Source organism: Ammodytes marinus (genome assembly GCF_949987685.1).
Source record: "Ammodytes marinus genome assembly, chromosome: 5".
In the NCBI taxonomy this organism is placed as follows: domain Eukaryota; kingdom Metazoa; phylum Chordata; class Actinopteri; order Uranoscopiformes; family Ammodytidae; genus Ammodytes; species Ammodytes marinus.
The window spans coordinates 10,740,560-10,759,651 of record NC_137234.1 but is presented as its reverse complement, the minus strand read 5'-3'; the positions used below and the strand labels follow the sequence as shown (position 1 = coordinate 10,759,651).

The 19,092-nt window shown below is 42.1% G+C and overlaps 1 protein-coding gene across 1 annotated transcript in view; it reads right to left on the bottom strand.

The window, feature by feature from the left end:
* Positions 1-1,258: 1,258 nt before the first annotated feature.
* LOC307250300 (A disintegrin and metalloproteinase with thrombospondin motifs 20) overlaps positions 1,259-19,092 on the bottom strand; it is a gene marked incomplete at both ends in the record, with an annotated part of 84,168 nt that continues 66,334 nt past the window's right edge. Inside the window, 11 exons of the mRNA XM_080027343.1 lie at positions 1,259-1,348; positions 1,667-1,771; positions 2,368-2,459; positions 3,827-3,960; positions 4,142-4,236; positions 4,337-4,431; positions 5,270-5,399; positions 5,581-5,787; positions 6,402-6,572; positions 7,543-7,716; positions 11,419-11,586. Coding sequence (XP_079883469.1) covers positions 1,259-1,348; positions 1,667-1,771; positions 2,368-2,459; positions 3,827-3,960; positions 4,142-4,236; positions 4,337-4,431; positions 5,270-5,399; positions 5,581-5,787; positions 6,402-6,572; positions 7,543-7,716; positions 11,419-11,586 — 1,461 coding nt within the window. The remainder of the gene's footprint in view (positions 1,349-1,666; positions 1,772-2,367; positions 2,460-3,826; positions 3,961-4,141; positions 4,237-4,336; positions 4,432-5,269; positions 5,400-5,580; positions 5,788-6,401; positions 6,573-7,542; positions 7,717-11,418; positions 11,587-19,092) is intronic.

The window sequence follows — 19,092 nt, the reverse complement described above, 5'->3', positions numbered from 1 at the left end:
AAGCTAAATAATGTAAATGCCAAAATTCTGAACTATACCTTTAAACCTGTTTAAGGCCAACGTGATCTGCAGTGTAGCTAATTTAGTACTCGCCGGAAAAAAAGGGAGCGTGTCTACGGTCCCACAGCCCTATGTTCCCACATTTCTAATTAATCTTAACTATAAAATAGAGAATAGTATGTCTGTCTCTGTCTCTGTCTCTGTGTGTGTGTGTGTGTGTGTGTGTGTGTGTGTGTGTGTGTGTGTGTGTGTGTGTGTGTGTGTGTGTGTGTGTGTGTGTGTGTGTATGTGTGTGTAATTCCTATTATAACCTCTTCCCCTGTTCCCTTACCCTAACCCTAACCAACCAGCTGTCATGCCTGAACCTTATCGCCAATGTTGGGGACATAGGGCTGTGGGACCATCGGGATGTGGGAACATAGGGATGACCCCCCCAAAAAAACTGTTCTTGTATTAATAATTTTTCAGCCAAATGGCTGTCATAATGTTTAACAAAAACACAGCCAGCCTTCAAATACTATTTCAACATCTCAATGTAGCACTGTCACCAGAGGATCACAATGATTATTACATACATGCAATAGATTGATTTGTATACTGTCTCATTGATTGTAAGTCATTAAGATACATTGTAACTACATGTTTACTGAGTAGCTTTAAATATAAATATCTATATAGCCTACCATGGAAGGTAGAACATTAGTTCCAAGTTCTTTCTAAAAAAAAATCTGGAATAGTTTTTTTTAAACCAGACTTAATTTTTCTTTCTTTTTTTACAGTCTATGCTTTACTTCACAGAATACCATAAGATTTATTTTTTTAATATGAGAATGATTTCCTTCTTGGAGAGAGAGAACCGTTTCCAGTGTTTGTGTAGTTTTCTTGAAGCATTGTATCCCTTTGTAAATATGGTGCAATAAAATACATTACGGTGTTAGAAGAAGAAAGCAACATTTTTCATGTTCCAAAGCGCTGAAGTGTTTGATTGCAACACTGTTGGTTAGCACGTATTGCTGACTCTTCTTCAGAGCTAGCAGTTTGAATGAAGGGCCTGACAGTGGCCCTGCAGTACCGCACAGTACTTAAGTGTCTTGTAGGTTTTAGCTGCCATGTAGAAACTGGGGACGTTACTGTCAGATGATTACTGTTAAATGCTCCTCCACGACACTCACGGATGACTACGGGGTCCAACAAATCAGGACTATATTGCATGTTCTTGGGGCTACTGTCTTCAGTGTAGATTTAAGGGGGTTTGGTCTCAGTGGACTTGGAGGAGTAGGCCATTGTGAGCCTGGGGAATGCACTTCCCACAGAAACCACCACAGCGGCCGTAGATTCTTGTTCCGTCCTACAGATGAAGACAAATGAGAGAGGAAAGAGTGGGCCAAGGGCAGATTGTAACGCGGAGAATGAACGCTTCATAAATGTCAGTGGGGATTCCTCTTGAGTGAATCAGGCAGAAATGCCAAGAATGGCAATTCCGATGACATTTCAAAGCAACCGTCTCATTACAATACTCCTAAGACCCAACACGAGGCACACTTACAGCCCAGTACATTGACAAATATAAGCTTATTACATAATCAGTTCCTTAACAGCATATAATAGCAACAGTACATACAAAAGGGAAACATTATATATACATATACTGTTGCTTTCTCCTTACCTCAGATCTGTGGACTTTGATTGAAACATAGTTGCCCTGAGATGTCCACTTGGTGGCCTCAGACACTTTGAGGCCGGTGCCAATCAGGTTAATGCTGAACTGGCCCTGAAAAGGCACATCAGATTGAGTTATTTATGATCAGTTATTAAACCGGCAGAGTCGAGCTCATTCATATCTGCAGAAAAGGGTCAGTGGTTATAACTGCAATAGGAGAGGCTTAAAGGTGAAGTAAGCGGTTTATTTATGTTAATATAAGTGTTAAATCGCTCTTTATTCATACAGTGATCACTTACATAATGTGCGCGTTTCATAAAGCCGATTTCTCAGTCAGCTGCTCTGCTTGAAATCGGCAAATAAACTTTTCGGGGATCCCAAAATTAATATCCAATCACAAGAGAGAACGCTGCTAACTGCAGGGGACTGCTAACTGCAGTAACTGACAGGAAGTTAGCTAAAAGAACCATTCCGCTTACAGCACCTTTAACACATATGTCTAGGTGGTAAGCACCTCAAGTGGACTACTAGAGAAGTTATTGCCTCGATCAGGGGCATATTCTCTGGAGCATAAGGGAATTATAGAAGCATATTTTCAGTAGACATCTCTCTTCTTTGAATTTTAGGCCACTAACAAACATAGCAAATAACATAACAAAGGTACATTAAACATTTATGAGGCCACAAATGTACAGCATTTCACCAACCTGTGGACACTTGGCTGCACTATAACAATCTCCCGCTGTAGCAAAGGGCACAGGTCGACCAAGAAGAGTCTGGGAAAACTGGAGGTCCGTGACTGAGAGACAGCAAAGATACAAATCTAGAGTCACAATGTGCAAGAGCAAAAGTAAACAGAGACAAAAGACGACAGCTGTGTTAAGGTAAATAACCACACAGAGCATCTGCAACTACAGTTTGTATACAGTTCAATTTCACTGCAGGGTGGATTTCTCATCACTGTCGCCGGATGTTTTTACTACAGCTAAAAGATGTTCCACCAAGATGTTCTCGCAATGAAATTTGGGGTTATAATTAAAAACCAGTAATTGGCAACCCTAATAAAACCTTAAAATCCACAATCAAATCTTTTTTAATTCTCATGTAAAAATTCAAAGAACGAGCTACAAATAATTAAAACTCATATTTTCTGAAACCAGATCTATAAGGAAACTAGCTATCGAAAAGCCTCCCGTGTACATTGTATTCCCCTTTCACAACAGATTGTATGACTAAAGTGGTAACAAATGGTCCCAAACTTTTGTTTCAGTTGAATCAGTGATCAAAATCTGAACCTTTTTTTACCTGACTCTCCTGTTCATTCCCATTTACTTCGCATTGTCGCACATGATAACCATAACCAGTACCATTCCCTCCCTCCCCCTTCATATACCTGTAAAGAATGATGATGAGGATAAAGTTCACAAGATGCTTCCCTTCATCTTGAACTCATTACCCCCCCCCCCCCAACTTTCTTCAGGCGGACAAATTAGTACCACGCAGAGGGCTGGGAACATTTGCTGTGAGGACCCAGACCAGACGAAGAGGATGGGTGGATGACTGTATAGGATCTTATCCAGCCCACAGACACACGTTGTACACTAATCCACAAACTCTAATCGAAAACATACTGGGACACAACAGGGAAGGTCAAGTAATATATGAGCAGTAATACGACTATAATAATGAGCAGAGGAAAATCGCCTGAAAAGATGTGTGTGTGTTGGGGTGTATTAGTCCATGTGTGTCAGTGAACGTGTGATCACTCGCATGCTAGCATGAGTAAGTGTTTGTTATCCATGCACGGCTGTATTCACGGGTGTGTGCACTAGTGTCTTCAGGTCCTCCTGTGTGTGCCTGCCAAGGAAAAGATGTGCGAGGCTGCATCGCATATTGTATGACTGCGCTCTAGAGCCGGCACGCATGCATTCCTTTATTCTGGTGCTCACGTGTTTGTGCTGAGAGGCCCCGGTTTGCGCTAAAAGGTCATTATGTTGGGGATGTGGGGGAGAGCAGCACATATTGCATTTGGATGGCCCAGGCGTTCATACAAGGTGGTATGAGGCTTTACGGGACGAGGCGTCTAAGGGTTAAAACAACAGCGTTGTGTGCGGTCTCATGGCAGCAGACAGTGTGTAGTAGGGTAATCACACAGTAATTACGCACTCATTATCCGCATGGAGCTCAGGTCAAGGCGAACTTTGCTGAAGAGTGTGTATCCCGCTGCTGAGTAGTCGTTCCTACAGTCGCAGTCTTGTCTCCGGCTGCCATTATACGGACATTCAAAGGGGTTCACCAACCTTTGTATCAAGGACAAAAAGGGATTAGGATACATGCGAATACAGCAATCTCACAAACACTATCTTTCATTCACATGGTGTGATATGCAACACAGTCATTCTGACGCACACATGACATATAATCCCTTTTGAAGCTAAACCCAGTCTCAGCTCACATCAGTCAACGCTCCTTTATACACACCTGTTCCCATACACCTCGGAGTAGTTGTCCGTTTGACCGCTGCGCAAGGTCACATACTCCTTAGGAGAATCAGTCTGCATCTCGGCACAGTAAATCTGAGGCCAAACACATTGAGACAACAGATGAGGGTCTGTTGGGATACAGCAGGTTGAGTCATGATGTGTGCGCCAGATTTTTCTGACAGGACATGCGCACCTGTAGGATACGGGACTTGACTTTGAGGTAATACTCCCCATCCATCTTCACTCCCTGTCTCATCTGGACCTCACGGCAGGAACTGAACAACTGGCCTGGGAGAAGAAATATAAAGGGAGAAAGTAGAGGGTTTTTAGTCAAACAGCAAATCTGACAGGCCACATTTGAAAATCATGCCTTTTAGGCACACAGCTTGTGCAATCCAGTCCATAGATCTGTTGTCAAGAAACGCCAGACGGATTTCAAAAGCTAAAGAATTAAACTATCAGGAGGATTATTGAAACCTGGCATTCATCTTCTTAAATGAGAGGTGTTTCTAAATGTCTCATTCTTTGTGTTGCCTCCCCTGTTTTTCCCAGAGTGTTGTAGAGCTCATATCACGCTGATTAGCTGATTAGCATTTATACTTGACAGCAGAACTGGCTGTCATCCGAGCATATCATTTTAATTTCGGCAGTGCCTGACTTGGCAGAAGCCAAGTCGGGAATGAGCAGCCCAATGCGCCAGCACTGAAACATCTGAAATGTGGGGGAGCAAAACCTACAAACTTTGGCCCGCTGCCGGCTTTTAGAGCGCTCGCAAGTTCACAATGAATGCTGCCTCAGCCCCGCCACACACCCCGGAGGCGAATGTTCATATCACAATTTTCTTTTTGAAAACTGCTGACTGTGTATTTATTGTTCCACTAAGTAATCATTCAGAGAGGCTTTATGCTGGGGTCACCGTTCTGCCTAACGCGTTAAACATATAGCAAGAAGTCGAGTTTCTATAAACACAATCAGATACGGTGTTGGTTGCAATAACTACAGCACAGTCAATTTAATACCATCACTCCACATCTTCATGTCTTTAGCCGTAAGCACTACATGGATCAGAAAAGTTGAATAAGACGGGAGACTTTTTTGATTTGAGAAGAAATGGATTTTGACTGACATTCTCTTTCTTGACACGCAGCTTGAGACTCGGGTCTTTCTGAATGACGGCAGTGTTTGTTCATTTGGCCTTTGGCTGTCACACACTCCACTCTGCGCTCCATGACTCCCGCCCCGCAGGTCTGCGAGCACTGTTATACACACAAATAACACAGAGATGCATTCAATCACATGGCAACAAAACAGAAAAATATCAAATGCACTCTGGCCGCATCCAAAGATGTATCAGCTGAGACTTAAATTGCACAAGTTATCACAATGTTTTGATGCAGATTGTGTCATTGCCTAACAAGTGTTTTTTTTGTGTTTCACCTTGCTCCATGGTCCAACTTTCCAGTAGGTTGTGTGTGGGCAGTCCCTAAGGAGGCAGGGCTGGGTGCCAGGAGGATGGGGCTCGGGGCAGTGGGTGCTGGCAGAGGAGGACAGGGCAGCGGAGTACGGGCGCTGAGCTCGAGAGGAGGGCAACACCGAGCAGGAGACAATACGCTGCTGGTAACCCACACCGCAGCTGGCAGAGCACTGAGTTACACACAGATACACACAAATACACACAGAGAAAGACAGACACACACACACACACACACACACACACACACACACACACACACACACACACAGACAGTTACTCCCACTGGCATGAGAATGTCTTCACAGAACAGTAATATCAAATACAAAGGTGGATTCCTTCATCTGGGTCTCAGTGTAATATTTACGAGAACAAAAAGGGACTGATAATTGACTAAATACATAAGAAGTTGTGCAGCTGTGCTGGGAATACCATGTATCCCCGAAATGTCAACTGTTCATAACCATAAGAAAAACAACTCCCTCTTCAGTATTGTGGAAATGTATTCTTGGAACTTGGCTAAAATGGCTCATTTAGCCTGAAATGTTGTAGGCTTTTCTTAACTTATGAGCCAACATTTAATGTCCTCGATTCATCTGTAAAAATTCAAAACTACATTTGGAGAAACGTTTAGCCAGCGACTAAAATGGTTCTGGCTTAAAATGTGATTGTTGGTTGGATAAGAAAAAGCAATCAGAAGACAGTTTTAAACACAATAATTTCCATTTGTTAAGTATTTACAGTAAAAAAAAAATCAATCTGTACTTTCTCTTTCTCAAATCCCCACCTGTGACCATTCTGCTGTTATCCAGGTGTATTGGCAGGGTGCTGCTTTGCAGGGCTGGTGTGACGTTGGCTGGGACGATGGCTCACAGTAATCATCCTGGACGGGTGTAATACCTGGACCCATGCACCCTACCTGCCTGCTTCTCTGTCCTTCTCCGCAGGTTGCATTGCACTACAAGAAAAAAGTAACAAAGGAAGAAATGAGTGATTCAAGGAGTGCAAAAGGGTTGGCAGAGGGGGGGCAGTGTTGTACTTTCAGCAACAACAGCATCACTGACTTCTCAGGCTCCTGCTTGCTCGACTCCTTAGCTCTCCATACTGAAACTCTTTATTATAAGAAGATAAAATGTAGTTCTGTGCTGCCACGGCCATATTAGCTCTCAAGAAAAACACAATCCCAAACATAATGCTCCGAGTTGACATGAAATATAAAAGTCAAGCTGGCATCCCACCCCTTAGGACTGGTAACGGTTTATAGGTGCATTTAAAAGTAGTGATATGGACCAGAATCTTAAAAATCAATTCATGCTCTAAGTGGATTTTTATGAAAATGTATTTGTATTTTATTAGGAACTGAATATAGTGCAGGGGCCAAAACTGTGAAAGAAATGAGGCTGCAAAGCTCTCGAGGCAACACAGACAGGAATCTGAACAGTGCAAACATTCCTGCAGGAGGAGGATACTGACTGGTGTGCGCAGTCCCTACATGGTGCCCCCTGTTTATGCCTCACTTTCAAACACAAAGCACGGGACATAAAAAAGGAAGAGGAGCTAAGAAGAAAAAGAAAAAAAAAACTTGTCTAGCTTGCTAGCGTGACACAGAACAGCCATCCACAGCGGGACAAAAGGCACAATGATGGCCGGGGGTTTGATATGATTTAGCCACTGATGGTTATCACCAAAGACCAACATGATTAACATAAAGAGAGCCAGAGTATACCTGCAGGCCCTCTGTTTAACTGTGCAGAGGAAGAGAGAGAGAGAGAGCGGAGATCTCAGCCAATAAAAATCTTAATAAGATGGTTAAACATCTGTTCATCTGTCTCACACTGGGAGACGAGGAGAAAGGAAAGTGGATGGGGTAGCAGGGGGTGAGGGCTTGTAGATTAGAAGGGAGAGAAGGAAAGAAAGAGTGTGTATACCTCTTCCCATTGGCCAGCAACCCAGGTGTACTGTGTGCATTCAGCAGTTTGGCACGGCCGGACAGTGGCTGGACGCTGGCGGGCATCACACAGATCCTGTCTGACGTGCCCAGTGCCTTTCAGTCTGCAGTAAACGTCTCTGTGCTGAGCTCCGACCCCACAGGTGACAGAACACTAGACAGACAAAGAACATAGGCATCTGATCAGGAAAAAAATTATGTGGTTTATCGAATTTTAATGTATAGCGTGCAAATGTATTCTTGTGTTTTTGTTTTTTTGCGGAAGAGTATTAAGGCCACGGGAAGAGAAGGAAAAGAAAAATTAGGATGTTTTTTTTCATTATGCACTATCGAGAAGAAAGCTGGAATGTCGAGAATAGAGTGGTTGAAATACAAGTTGTGAAAAAAAGTCGAAATGTCCAGAATAAACTAGAAAGTTCAACACTGCATTGAAGTTTGAAAGATTCGGACAGATTTGAACTTCCGGAATCAATATAAAACTCAAGCTTTGAATACGACTCGTTCCGGTCAAAATGAGTTTGTACTTGCAGCCCATTGTCTGCCTTACGACAACAGCAAGGATGCATTGTAAGTGTTTTACCAACGTGTTTGGCTTATGAGTTATTGATTGGGGAAGTTTGAATCCGTCAATATCTTTCAGTCTTGAACTGTCGAGACAATAAACTGTATTTAGACTTTATTCCCAACATTTCGTTATCATTCATATAGCTACTTGTGTTTAAAAGAAATTCTCAAATTGCATATTTGCATAATCCTCTGGCTGTAAAGATTCCTGAGATTCATTCCAGTCCGTTTCTTTAAAGAAAAATCCTAATTAAGAAAGTATGTGAGCCTTGTTTCTGCCTAAGACCTTAAGTTTAAATATTTGCAAACGGTTGATTGTTTGGTCTGCAGTGACAGAGTGTGCTGCTTTGAAGCTCCTGAACAATGCACTTAATAAAATCCAAAAGGCAGTTTGTGGCTTCTGTGTGTGAGACGTATATCTAGGGTCACACAAAGGTCTATCTGGAACATCTCTTTGAAGTGCCTTGAGAAGCGTATACCTGCATACAGCGGAAGCACTCTGTAAAGGCTCAAGCTGATCAGCCTGATGATTTCTCCCTAACTCTCCATCAGACCTCAAAGAATCGTGCCAGGTCTCAGCCATTTCACACAGTCAGAAAAACTCAGCGCATTATACAGCGAGTATCATATTTCCCCAAAAACTTCCAGATGTATTTGTGTTGTTCATTTCTCACTGCGATTTTGTGTTATCTTTGCAGAGTGTGTGGTGGATGGTTGGATGTGACGGTTGAAGTCCTTGGGTTTGGAAAGAGAACAAAAAGCCCCATAGTTAAACGACCCTATAAATGAAAAAGAAAAATGCCTTTTTGTTTTAAATCTTACAAAGCATGAAAATAGAACCTACTGTTAAAGTGATTAGAGTCACAGTTAACTGCAGCAGCTAAAGAAACTGCACAAGACAAGAAGCCCTCTTATCTTTTGTGGAACTATAGATGAAAAACACAGGAGACTATTTAATGATTTCATAACAGTGTTGAGTGAGCCTTGCCAGACCTTAAAGGTTCAGTTCACCAAAATTGCAAGACACATTTTCTCACTTACCTCTAGTGATGCCTATCCATGCAGATAATTTAGGTTTTTGCCCCAGTTGTGAGATAACTGCCTTTGAGATAACTGCTTTCACTCTTTATCAAGTAGATGCAAATTGAACATATTTGTGCGGCTCACAGCAAAACTCCAACAACACCAATGGCTCTTTTCAAAAACACTTAACTAGTAGAATGATCTTCTACTATTTTCTTTTAAACTTTCTACAAAAGAAACAGAGCTCATAAAAACTGTTGCCAAACTGATCTCTGTGAAATAGGAACACTGTTTCTGAGGCAAATAAGAGTAAAACTCAAAAATATCTGGATACACTGTACCTAGAGAGCTCTAGACAAAAATAAAATAATATATTTCTATTGTAATTTGAATGAGCCAACCCTCTGGCAGCAATTTAAAATAGCACACTGGACATATGTGTGCAAAGTATTGCAAAAGCCACCAGTAAAAAGAGGAAAAAGATTCATGAATCTTTGGCTCAAGGGGGTAGTCCAACCCCCTCCATCCAACATGTTGCCCATTACACCCCAGGACTGAGTGGGCCGGGGGAAGCTGTGGAATAACTCAAACTGCGGGTGCTGAGGTTACAAAGTTGTCACATGCATGGATATTAAGAGATAAAACATGTCTCTATGCTGTAGTTGAAGATTTCATGGTTGCTGGTGGTATGTGGAGGGAGATGATTGCTTCCAGACTCCAGTGAGAGAGTGAGTGAGAGGGGAGGAGGAGGAGGAGGACACCCTCCAAGCATGGGGAGTGGCAGTGGTCTTGTGGAGGGAGGCAGACCTGGGTCTTCATGGACCGTTTGGGATTTCACATCTCCTTAGTAAGGAGGATGGATGTGTTACATTTTCAAACAGGAGATGGAAGGATTTTTGAGATTTTTTTTTACTGCGGTTTAAAGAAAAAATCGATCAGGAAACTTTGTAATATGAACTTTAAAGCTAAAGTGTGTAACTTTTTCATTTAAAGAATGTCCGTGGCATTCAAGCCATTGCCAAACGAGTTGACTGAACATTGATTAAGCTCCAAAAAGCTCTCTGTGTATTTTACAGTATGGCAGCTTTAACAAACCGGTGTCACCCTCCGACACTGGCGCAGGAGCTCAGAAAAATCCCAAGAAGAGCCCAAAAATGGTTTCAGTTGTCGATTGTACCGCTAAGAAAAAAACCTTGACATAGAGCAGAGGGGATAAAATCCATGCACGACCACTAAGGCGCTGACAGTCTTCCTGTAACTCCTCAGAATTCCACATGGGGGCTACATAAGTTACGCACTATAACTTTAAAGTATCTAATGGTGTTACATTCACAGATGTTTCCCATGCCACTAAGAGGCCGTTATGAACAAATCAAATGTTGCAATGTACTTGTATCTATTGTTTGTTGTTGAACACAGCTTAATTGTAACCTCAGGATGTTTTGCCAGAGCATTTCTTCTTTCTGTCTGCTCCTTGACTCCGTGTGATTTTGAGCCAAAAATTGTGGTGCGGCTGTACACATCTCCTCTTGGCAGCGGATATCACGGCTGGGAGGTTGGGCCCCACAATGACTGCGACCTCAACACCCCCCTATCGACTCCCTCTATGCAAAGCCTTCACCCTGCCAGTGTCTGGCTGCACTATAGGTACGCATGGCACAGAAACCTGCCGTGCTTTAGGACGTGTGTCATTCTTAGCATCAAGCTTTCTTGATGGGTTTCATAAAAGGAATGTCGTTTTCAGTTACAAGCTTTTGTGTTTCACTTTAAACACACACACAAAGAAAAAACACACACACACACACACACACACACACACAAACACACAAACGAAAAGCTACTGAAACATGCTGGTTGGTGTGTGGTCTGACGGAACGCTTCAGAAGGAGAACCCCGCTCAGTATGAAGCTGCGCCGTAGATCACACTACACCACAATTTCAACTTTTTGTCGGAATCATTTAAAACCTGACACGTAACATCAAGATCAAGTGCACTGCATAAACAGTTTAGCAAATCCATCTAGTGCTGTTTAGTTCACACTCCAGGAAGTGACACATTACTCTCCAAACCAGAATAAACTGATTGGTGATTGGACAGGTGCTCTGTGTGTACATGTCCTATATCCGAAACCGCTGGGAAGCCCTCGGCGGCTGTGTTTGTGCTTGTGTGTCAGCTGCTGGAGACAGTTACTGTTAGTATGTTTCCCTTGAGAGGCCTTTGCAGGGCTATTTTGCGAGCCAAGGGAGGTGGTGAGAAGGGCAAACATACCTCTGTCCACTTGTTGGCCTTCCAGCTGGGGCATCCCCGCGCCCGGCAGGCCTTCTGCGTCCGCGGCCGAGGCAGATGGGCGCAGTGCTCCTCCTCCAGTTTGGTTTGGTTCTGATAAACACAGGCGATCTCCCGTTGCTTGGTCCCACGACCGCAAGTCACTGAACACTGTAAAGGGCCGGGGAGGGAGGGAGGGAGGGAGGGAGGGATGGGTGTTTGGTGGAGAATGAGAGAAAAGAAAGGGCTTATTAGCAAAGGCATGTAGCTCTCAATCTCAACCGATAGTGGTCATGATCAGGGTTACACAACAAGGTATTATAAACCTATACACATTGTAAAAAGTTGCATTATGTTGTCTGTTTTAATGGTGAAGATAATATTCCATTGTGTGATTAGTGTAATGGCTGTAGGGCTGTTTTTTCTAAATCGCATTAGTTCGAAGCCCAAAAATAATTATTTAGTAGAAAGTTTTTCCCATGACATTTTTTCAGAGTGAGATGTGAGTTGCCATTGTTTCTGAAAAAGACTCTTTGCGGTTGAGCGTAGACACAAATGTCATCAACATAGAAATAGATGTAAACGTTATTGTATAGCAAATTTTTCTCTCAGTGCTCAGATGAAGCATTAAGACACAAGAGCCCCTCGGTGCAGCCAACATCTTCCGTGTTGGAGGTTCATGGCCAAGTGAACCCACTGCAAACAAATGTAACCAAACAACTCAAATGGCTTTCGCCCAGAGAACCTTCGGTCAAACACTCACACGCTGATGGAATGCAGCCGACTATTTAACCTGTAAACAGAGAGGAATTACTTTTCGGGCTGCTGTGAATGGCAGAGGCCGGGGCAAGCTGCATGGATGCATGTGCAAGGCCAGACAATCATCTGGTACAAATAAGGAACCTAGAAAGACTTCAGGAAAGATAGAGAGACGGCCCAGAAGGAGAAAAAAAACCCCACTATGAATAAAAATCAGATACACTGAGTAAAGTCCTGAAAAAGACTTTTGCCTGAGATTTGGTATGACATGATATTGTAGAGTCTTCGGTCCCTGTGAGGCCAGACAGCAATTAGTGTGCCTGCTATTTCTGCTTGACGAGTGAGCGCCCCTATACAAAGCCACTCCAAAACTGGGGTGCTGGAAATAAATCGAATACACAAGACGAGGAGAGTTGCATTGTTTCTTAGCCTATTTTCCAGTCCAGATAATAAACATAATATTGCATTGTCCTCTAATTATGATCTCAGAATGTTGCGTAACTGCAAACACATTTTTCTGAGTGCCGTCATCGTAGTATACAGATGACGGACCATTGAAAGGAATAACCTACATTTTGCAAATGTCTTGAGTGCTTTTTTTTCTTTCTCCCAGTTTCAGGGAGCTTAAAGGCTTTTTTTTTCCACTTTTGGAAGAAAAAAAAAATCCACTGACCAAGGTTTGAGCATCCATCTGAAAGCCTTCAAACAAAGCCAGCCCCAGCCTTTTTTTTCTCTTTTCCTCTTAAAGTGTGGTGCGGGGCTGTGGTTGACACTGCACACACATGCATCATACACATTGTAATTACCCAGGCATTTTAAACACAGGGTTGTGGCTCAGCTGACGGAGAACATCAAAGCCAGAGAGCACCAGAGCTGAGTGAATGGACCTGAGTAGATGGCAGATCCAACATACCTGCTGCACACACACTCACTCAAAAATGATAACAGAACTCCCTCTACCTCAAGAGACAAGAGCAAGAGACAGGCAAACATGTCGAAGTGGGGGGTGCTGGTGAATAGCCCCTCCTCACTGCTGTAAAAAGCAGGAGGAGAAAAAAAGAGAAAGAAAAAAAAAGGAGGAAGAAGAAAGGAGATCGCAGCCATACGGGCTACGCTCCCCCGGCTGAACTGTATCTGCATTTTAACGGTGGGAGGAAAAAAGACGCTATATGGCGACCTGCTCCTCCCTCTCTATACTCTGCCAGCCTCATCTGTCAGCCATTAGTTAATCAGGGCTGGTAGTAACATAGAGCACACAGAGCTGGCACCGCTCGTGGGACCAAAGGACAGCTTCACCTCTGAGAGAGAGAGAGAGAGAGAGAGAGAGGGAAAGGACTCGGGGACCCCTTCCTTCAGCCATCTACAGCTGGGGCTCTCCCTCACTCCCTCACTCACCAGCACACACTCAGGTAAGGCTGTTCCACTTATCACTTACTCTCAGAAGCTATACGAGTGTAATAACCTCCCGTCTCGCTGCATTTTAAGCTCCTTACATAAAAGAACAGTGTGCCTATACGTTTGGAGACATTTGAAATGGATGGCTGCATGTCATTTGAAAGTTGGTGCCTGACTGATTGAATATACTAATTTGTATATTGAGAGCATTTGGTGCCTTGTATTGATGAGACATGACATAATGCGTATGTATCTGAACTTGTATGTATGTCGGTTCAAACTGGTTATGTTCATGTTATGTTGGTACTGTAATGTGTCTGCTGAGTGTTTTGAATCTTGGGTACAATTCTGAGGGTCATTTTAAGAACAACTCTGTGAGAGAGAAAAAAAAGGAATTAAAAAAAAACCTAAATCAATTGGTCACATGGGAAGTGTAACACTCTTGAGACAGATTTGCCCTCCCACATTGTCCCAGCAATTGATTTCACTTGATTAGGTGGGCTAAATCTAGTATAAGCCGGTGAGGTTCATCTAGGCATAATGTGGATTACTATAAAATGGAATGACTCCAATGTCCTCAGATTTGCCACAGAGTAGTTGACAACCAGCCAAGCTAAACAGCTTTTGTGAAACAACTTTTTTTTTCTTTCTACCTCCAGCAGAACAGAACCTCTGCAGAGAAAAAGACATAACTCATACTTTAAAGACCGTACATAATGAACAGGAAATATTCAACTTTGTGGCTCCAAAGTGCCATTCGTCATTTAATGGAGTTTCACAGTCAGTGGAACAAATCACATAATTGAGTGCTAAACCAGACCTCGACCAAATCAATGCCTTTTTTCCTCATGCTATACAACCATAAAACAGCCCCAAGGACGTTTGAACATACTGTAGATGTCTTGACTTTGATTTAATCAACAAAGTAGGATTTCATGCAGATAGAGTTACTTCCTACAGATACATTCTGAAATGATAATGAGACTGACATCCAATACTTTTGGTTTTAGATTAATGTCCAAATATGATTTCATACAGACTGACTTCCTGTAGATAAATTATAGCAGGATAATCAGACTGACACCAGATACTTTTTTTTTTGAGATCCATGTCTTTGTCTAGGAGTGGCAGCCAGCGACTTCAAGAAGACCCCGCCCCTTTGCTTTGCTATAAACAGGTAAGCCAATAGCAGGGACACATGGAAACTGTTAGGCATCCAAGGGAAATTCAACTACAGCTTTACTATCTGTCACTCGGCCAATATGGCAATCAAAAGGAGCTGTACAGTGCCTTACATGCAGAAGGTAGATTCCACAAAACCATCTAACCACAAAGGCTCAGATAAAAAAAAAATGCTTTGTGTTTAAAGGTGTATTTATTTGATCACTGATTGCTAAGGCCTCAAGCAGTTTATCAAAACATTTATTACAGCGAGAACTATAATTACACACGCTATAAAAGTAATTTTTTTTTGTTTGGTGATAAACGTTAAATTGAGTGTTTTGAAAACAAAAGTTTATCTTGGAGCTTAGACATTAGAGAGAGAGAGAGGCCTCATAAAGAGTTTTGCCAAATGCCAGGGTTGACAGAATAATGATAAAGCTGTCTTCTTTTACCATAAAAATGTGATACACTGACCTAGGTTGTTTATAACTAATTTGATGCTGGTAAATTGAATTTTTATTATAAAAACAAGATCTTCTGATAGGGCCACAGCCACGTTAGTATCAATATACCATGAAAGTGTGGAAGAAATGATCCATTATGAAGTATGTAATGGCTGCTTGAGGCAATTTGGAAAAACAAATACATTGTTTCCATTATGTTTCATATATTTAGTGGTTCTAAGTGAGACCATATCTTAAAATGTGAGAGCCAAGGTCGAATTCCGATCACATTGCAGCATGTTCGCAATGCAAGAGGATAATAATACCAAGCATATGGTAACCATAGTTACATAGTCTCTTCAAAGGAGCTCAATGCTGACCCGGAGCAAGAACAAACTTGCAAGTGTAGACTGTGAAGGGAGTGTAGAATTATACCCTGGGCTACATGCTGTCAACGCAGTGAAATACAGCATCTTCAAACAAAGGTAGAAGCTCTATTTGGTCAACCATACAATGCAGAATCTTCATTAAGTTGAGAACCAAATCAAGAAAAGAAGGGAACTGAATCGACTTAAAGATAGTGTGTGATGTCTTTTGTTACACAGTATCACAATGTCCTCCGGTACATAGATTAAACTGCAAATCTCAGAGAGAAGGAGACAAGAGGGAGGAAGATAGAGGGTCACAAAACATTCAGGCTGCCTCTCTGTTCATGGTCTTGTTTTGCAGGTTTTCAAAGACAGAAGTCAAAACAGCACATGTTGTCAACGTGGGAACAGCTGGTAAGAACGGCGTCACGGGGCAGAGGAATGTCAAAAGTCATAGATCTTTTATCCATCCGGCCAAAATAGCCACCCACCCTGGTGGTTTGAAACCACGCACAGGAGCAGTGTGAAATCCAAACATTTATGTGTACAACCCATCTAACCTTTACTAAGTTTATTCATGACCAGTCCAACAACATGTGCTAAAGAATTCCTATTATTTAAACAAGGCATATGTAAATGTTTACCAATTGCAAACTATGAGTACAGTCAGTTAAGACTTTAAGATAAAACAAGTAGATTTTTTCCCATATTAGTCATCCCGGGATGGGACTGATTGTAAGATGTGGAAATAATTCCCTGTTTCTATCAATGCTGTTCCTGACCGACAGTCAGCATGCAGCGTACTTCTGATAGGCTGAAACTAAACAGCATATTCTGCACTCCATGCCAATGTATGACTTTGCAATGCAATCTTAAAGGAGTTAAATAAACAACCGGTTGAGTATGCGTATACACTTTCTTCAACACGGTTTCCTTTTTAAGTCAACACCACTCAGAGAGGATAAGCCATGCGGCTATAAGTCAAAATGAAATGACAAAGCAGCAACAGTTTTTTCCGTCTGTCTAAACATTCCACTGAGAGCTTTTTCCATTACCGTGTTGTACTGAAACATCCAGCGCAGCTTACATTAATACTGATGGAAATTAGGACGATAAATAAGATAGAAAATAAAAGCAAGGTTCACCAACTATGGGTGAACTGTCAGAAGATAGACAAATAAAAACAGCAGAGCAGCCGTAAAGTTGTAATGTTGCGACCCTTGACACGGAACATTCAATTCTAACTCCCTCTTCCTGCAAAATGTCAAACAGCTGCTTTTCTAATCTCTCATAGCAACCAGCTTGCCACAGCTTGCATACAGGAAAGTTAGGAGAAGGTAGGAAAAATAACACTGGGAGACCCTGACCTTGCCATTACATTTACAAGAAAGAAAAATGCTATGTGTGTGTCTCATTATTATGACATTTCAATATTCACTTTAAATCCATGGGTCAGATTTAAAATGTATCCTCCCAAAGACACCGTATCAGTGAGAAAACAACGTAAAACAGTTGTTCATGATCTGACAGGCCTTGTAAATGATCAGCATAGCTACAAAGGATTTCAATTCAAATGTACAACTTTCCACAACATCAAAAAATAAACATCAGGGTTTTGGCTTCGGATAATCTTAGGTAGGATTGTTTTGTAGACTCATGCATAATGCAGTGGTAAAGAAATGCAAAATAAAGCACCCCTTCTTAAAAGGACTTTTGCTATTTAAACAAATGGAAGAATGTAAAGTAGTTGCACACTTAAACTGATCCCATGTTAGGGCACTGAAACAATGCTATTAAGTTGTAGGCTACTAAATAATAAGTACATACAAAAATAACTTTGAAAATAATTGGCAGATTATTTGATGATGAAAAAGAATCATTAGTTCCTAGGGTGAATTTCTTTTTGAATGTTGGTGTCTTACTAACAAGTGAGGAAGGGGCCCACAAAATGAATCAGGCACTGACTAAAGTACTGATATTTCCTCATATCTGTCGATCAAACAAAGTCGCAAGTAGTACGACCCGAGGAAAGATGCAACTCTAAACCTCTATGGTGTAGCTTAGACATTGCCAGTCTTGTAACTGTCGGAGTTGAAATGAAGAACCATTATCTCCCCGTTACTTAAAGTGGACACCCAATCCTTCACAGTTGTTCCCATAAGAGGGGAAAAAGAAAGCTCTTTGACGGAGATGCAGAGTCCCACAAACTCCATATCACTCCATCAACTCGATAGGATTAGACAGGCCCCAACAAGACCAGGCCCCATCAAGTCTGATGCACAAGCCCAATGTGAGAAGAAGATTTTTAAGTGGAGTCTACGAAGCGACTCTGAGAGGCTTTCAAACCACTTTACAATGTGTTTGGCTGACGAGTTGAGGAAAAGCAGGGCGATCTCCACCTGTGTCAATGTGAGGCCATGTTCTCTATGGTTTCATGAGCCAGGGGTAGGCCACCCTAAATGCTTCCAGACATTCACGCCCTGTCTCCTCTCATTTCTTCTCACTACATCTGCTCCCAACCATTGGAATCCCCACAAACATAACATCTACCCTGAATAGAAGGGCTTCTCTCTTAATTTCTTCCAATGCCCTGCTGCACAAACTCATCGTGGTTTACAGTCAACTCTTATTTGTTCAGACAAGGCTTTTTCTACTACAGGGGACAGCAGCAATGTCTTTTAAGTGCTCATAGACTACAGTAAATTGTAAGGATGTTTATGCAAGTGCTGGCAACAAACTAAACTTTCTTATCCAACTCTTGGCCTAAAAAAAAGGCTTCAGTTCCTAAAGTGAAAGACATGCTGGGATCCAAATATTTTGAATCTTCAGATAACAGAATTCGGTTTTCTCCTCCCCCCCACGTCTTAATGGTTGCCAAAATCTGTAGGTCACAGTGCTTGACTTTTAACCAGCAAATCATAAACGCAACAATTTGGCTTTCTCTCAAAGGGAGAAATGAAACATTATCTCCCAACTTCAATTTTTAAATTAAAGCCATGACAAGAACCATGCTTGTGAGGACCATGGGGGTGGAGGGAGGGGGGAGGGGAGCTTCAATAGCTCGCGCCCGACTGGCATATGGGCAAGATCAGGAAACGCAAGCCCCAATGATGTCAGGACCAAGTGACCCCAGGGGTGACGGGTTTGGAGAACAGGTTTGTTTTTGCCCATTGCCCTCAGGCCTAAGTCAAGTATATGTCAATGTTGTGCATGTGGATTTCATTTGAAACAAGCAGCATGATTAGTTCACAAACGCTCAACTGCGATCCCCCTCCATGGGAAAGCCACTCTCGGCAGGAAACTGGATGTTTTTGTTAGCAACAAACAGGCATAAATTACCAAAATGGTGCCTTGGTTGCCAATTCATCACACACAGCCGTATTGTTGCTGCTTGCTCTCATTTGACATTGACACTGCTTTTAGAGGTAATTACCATGAGTTTAAGATATTTGCATTCCGGATTCATGTTGAACTATGTGTCTGAAATCCTAAATTTGTGCAATAAATGTGATAATTGTTTTGTGTCTTTTCTTTTTCGATATTTGACA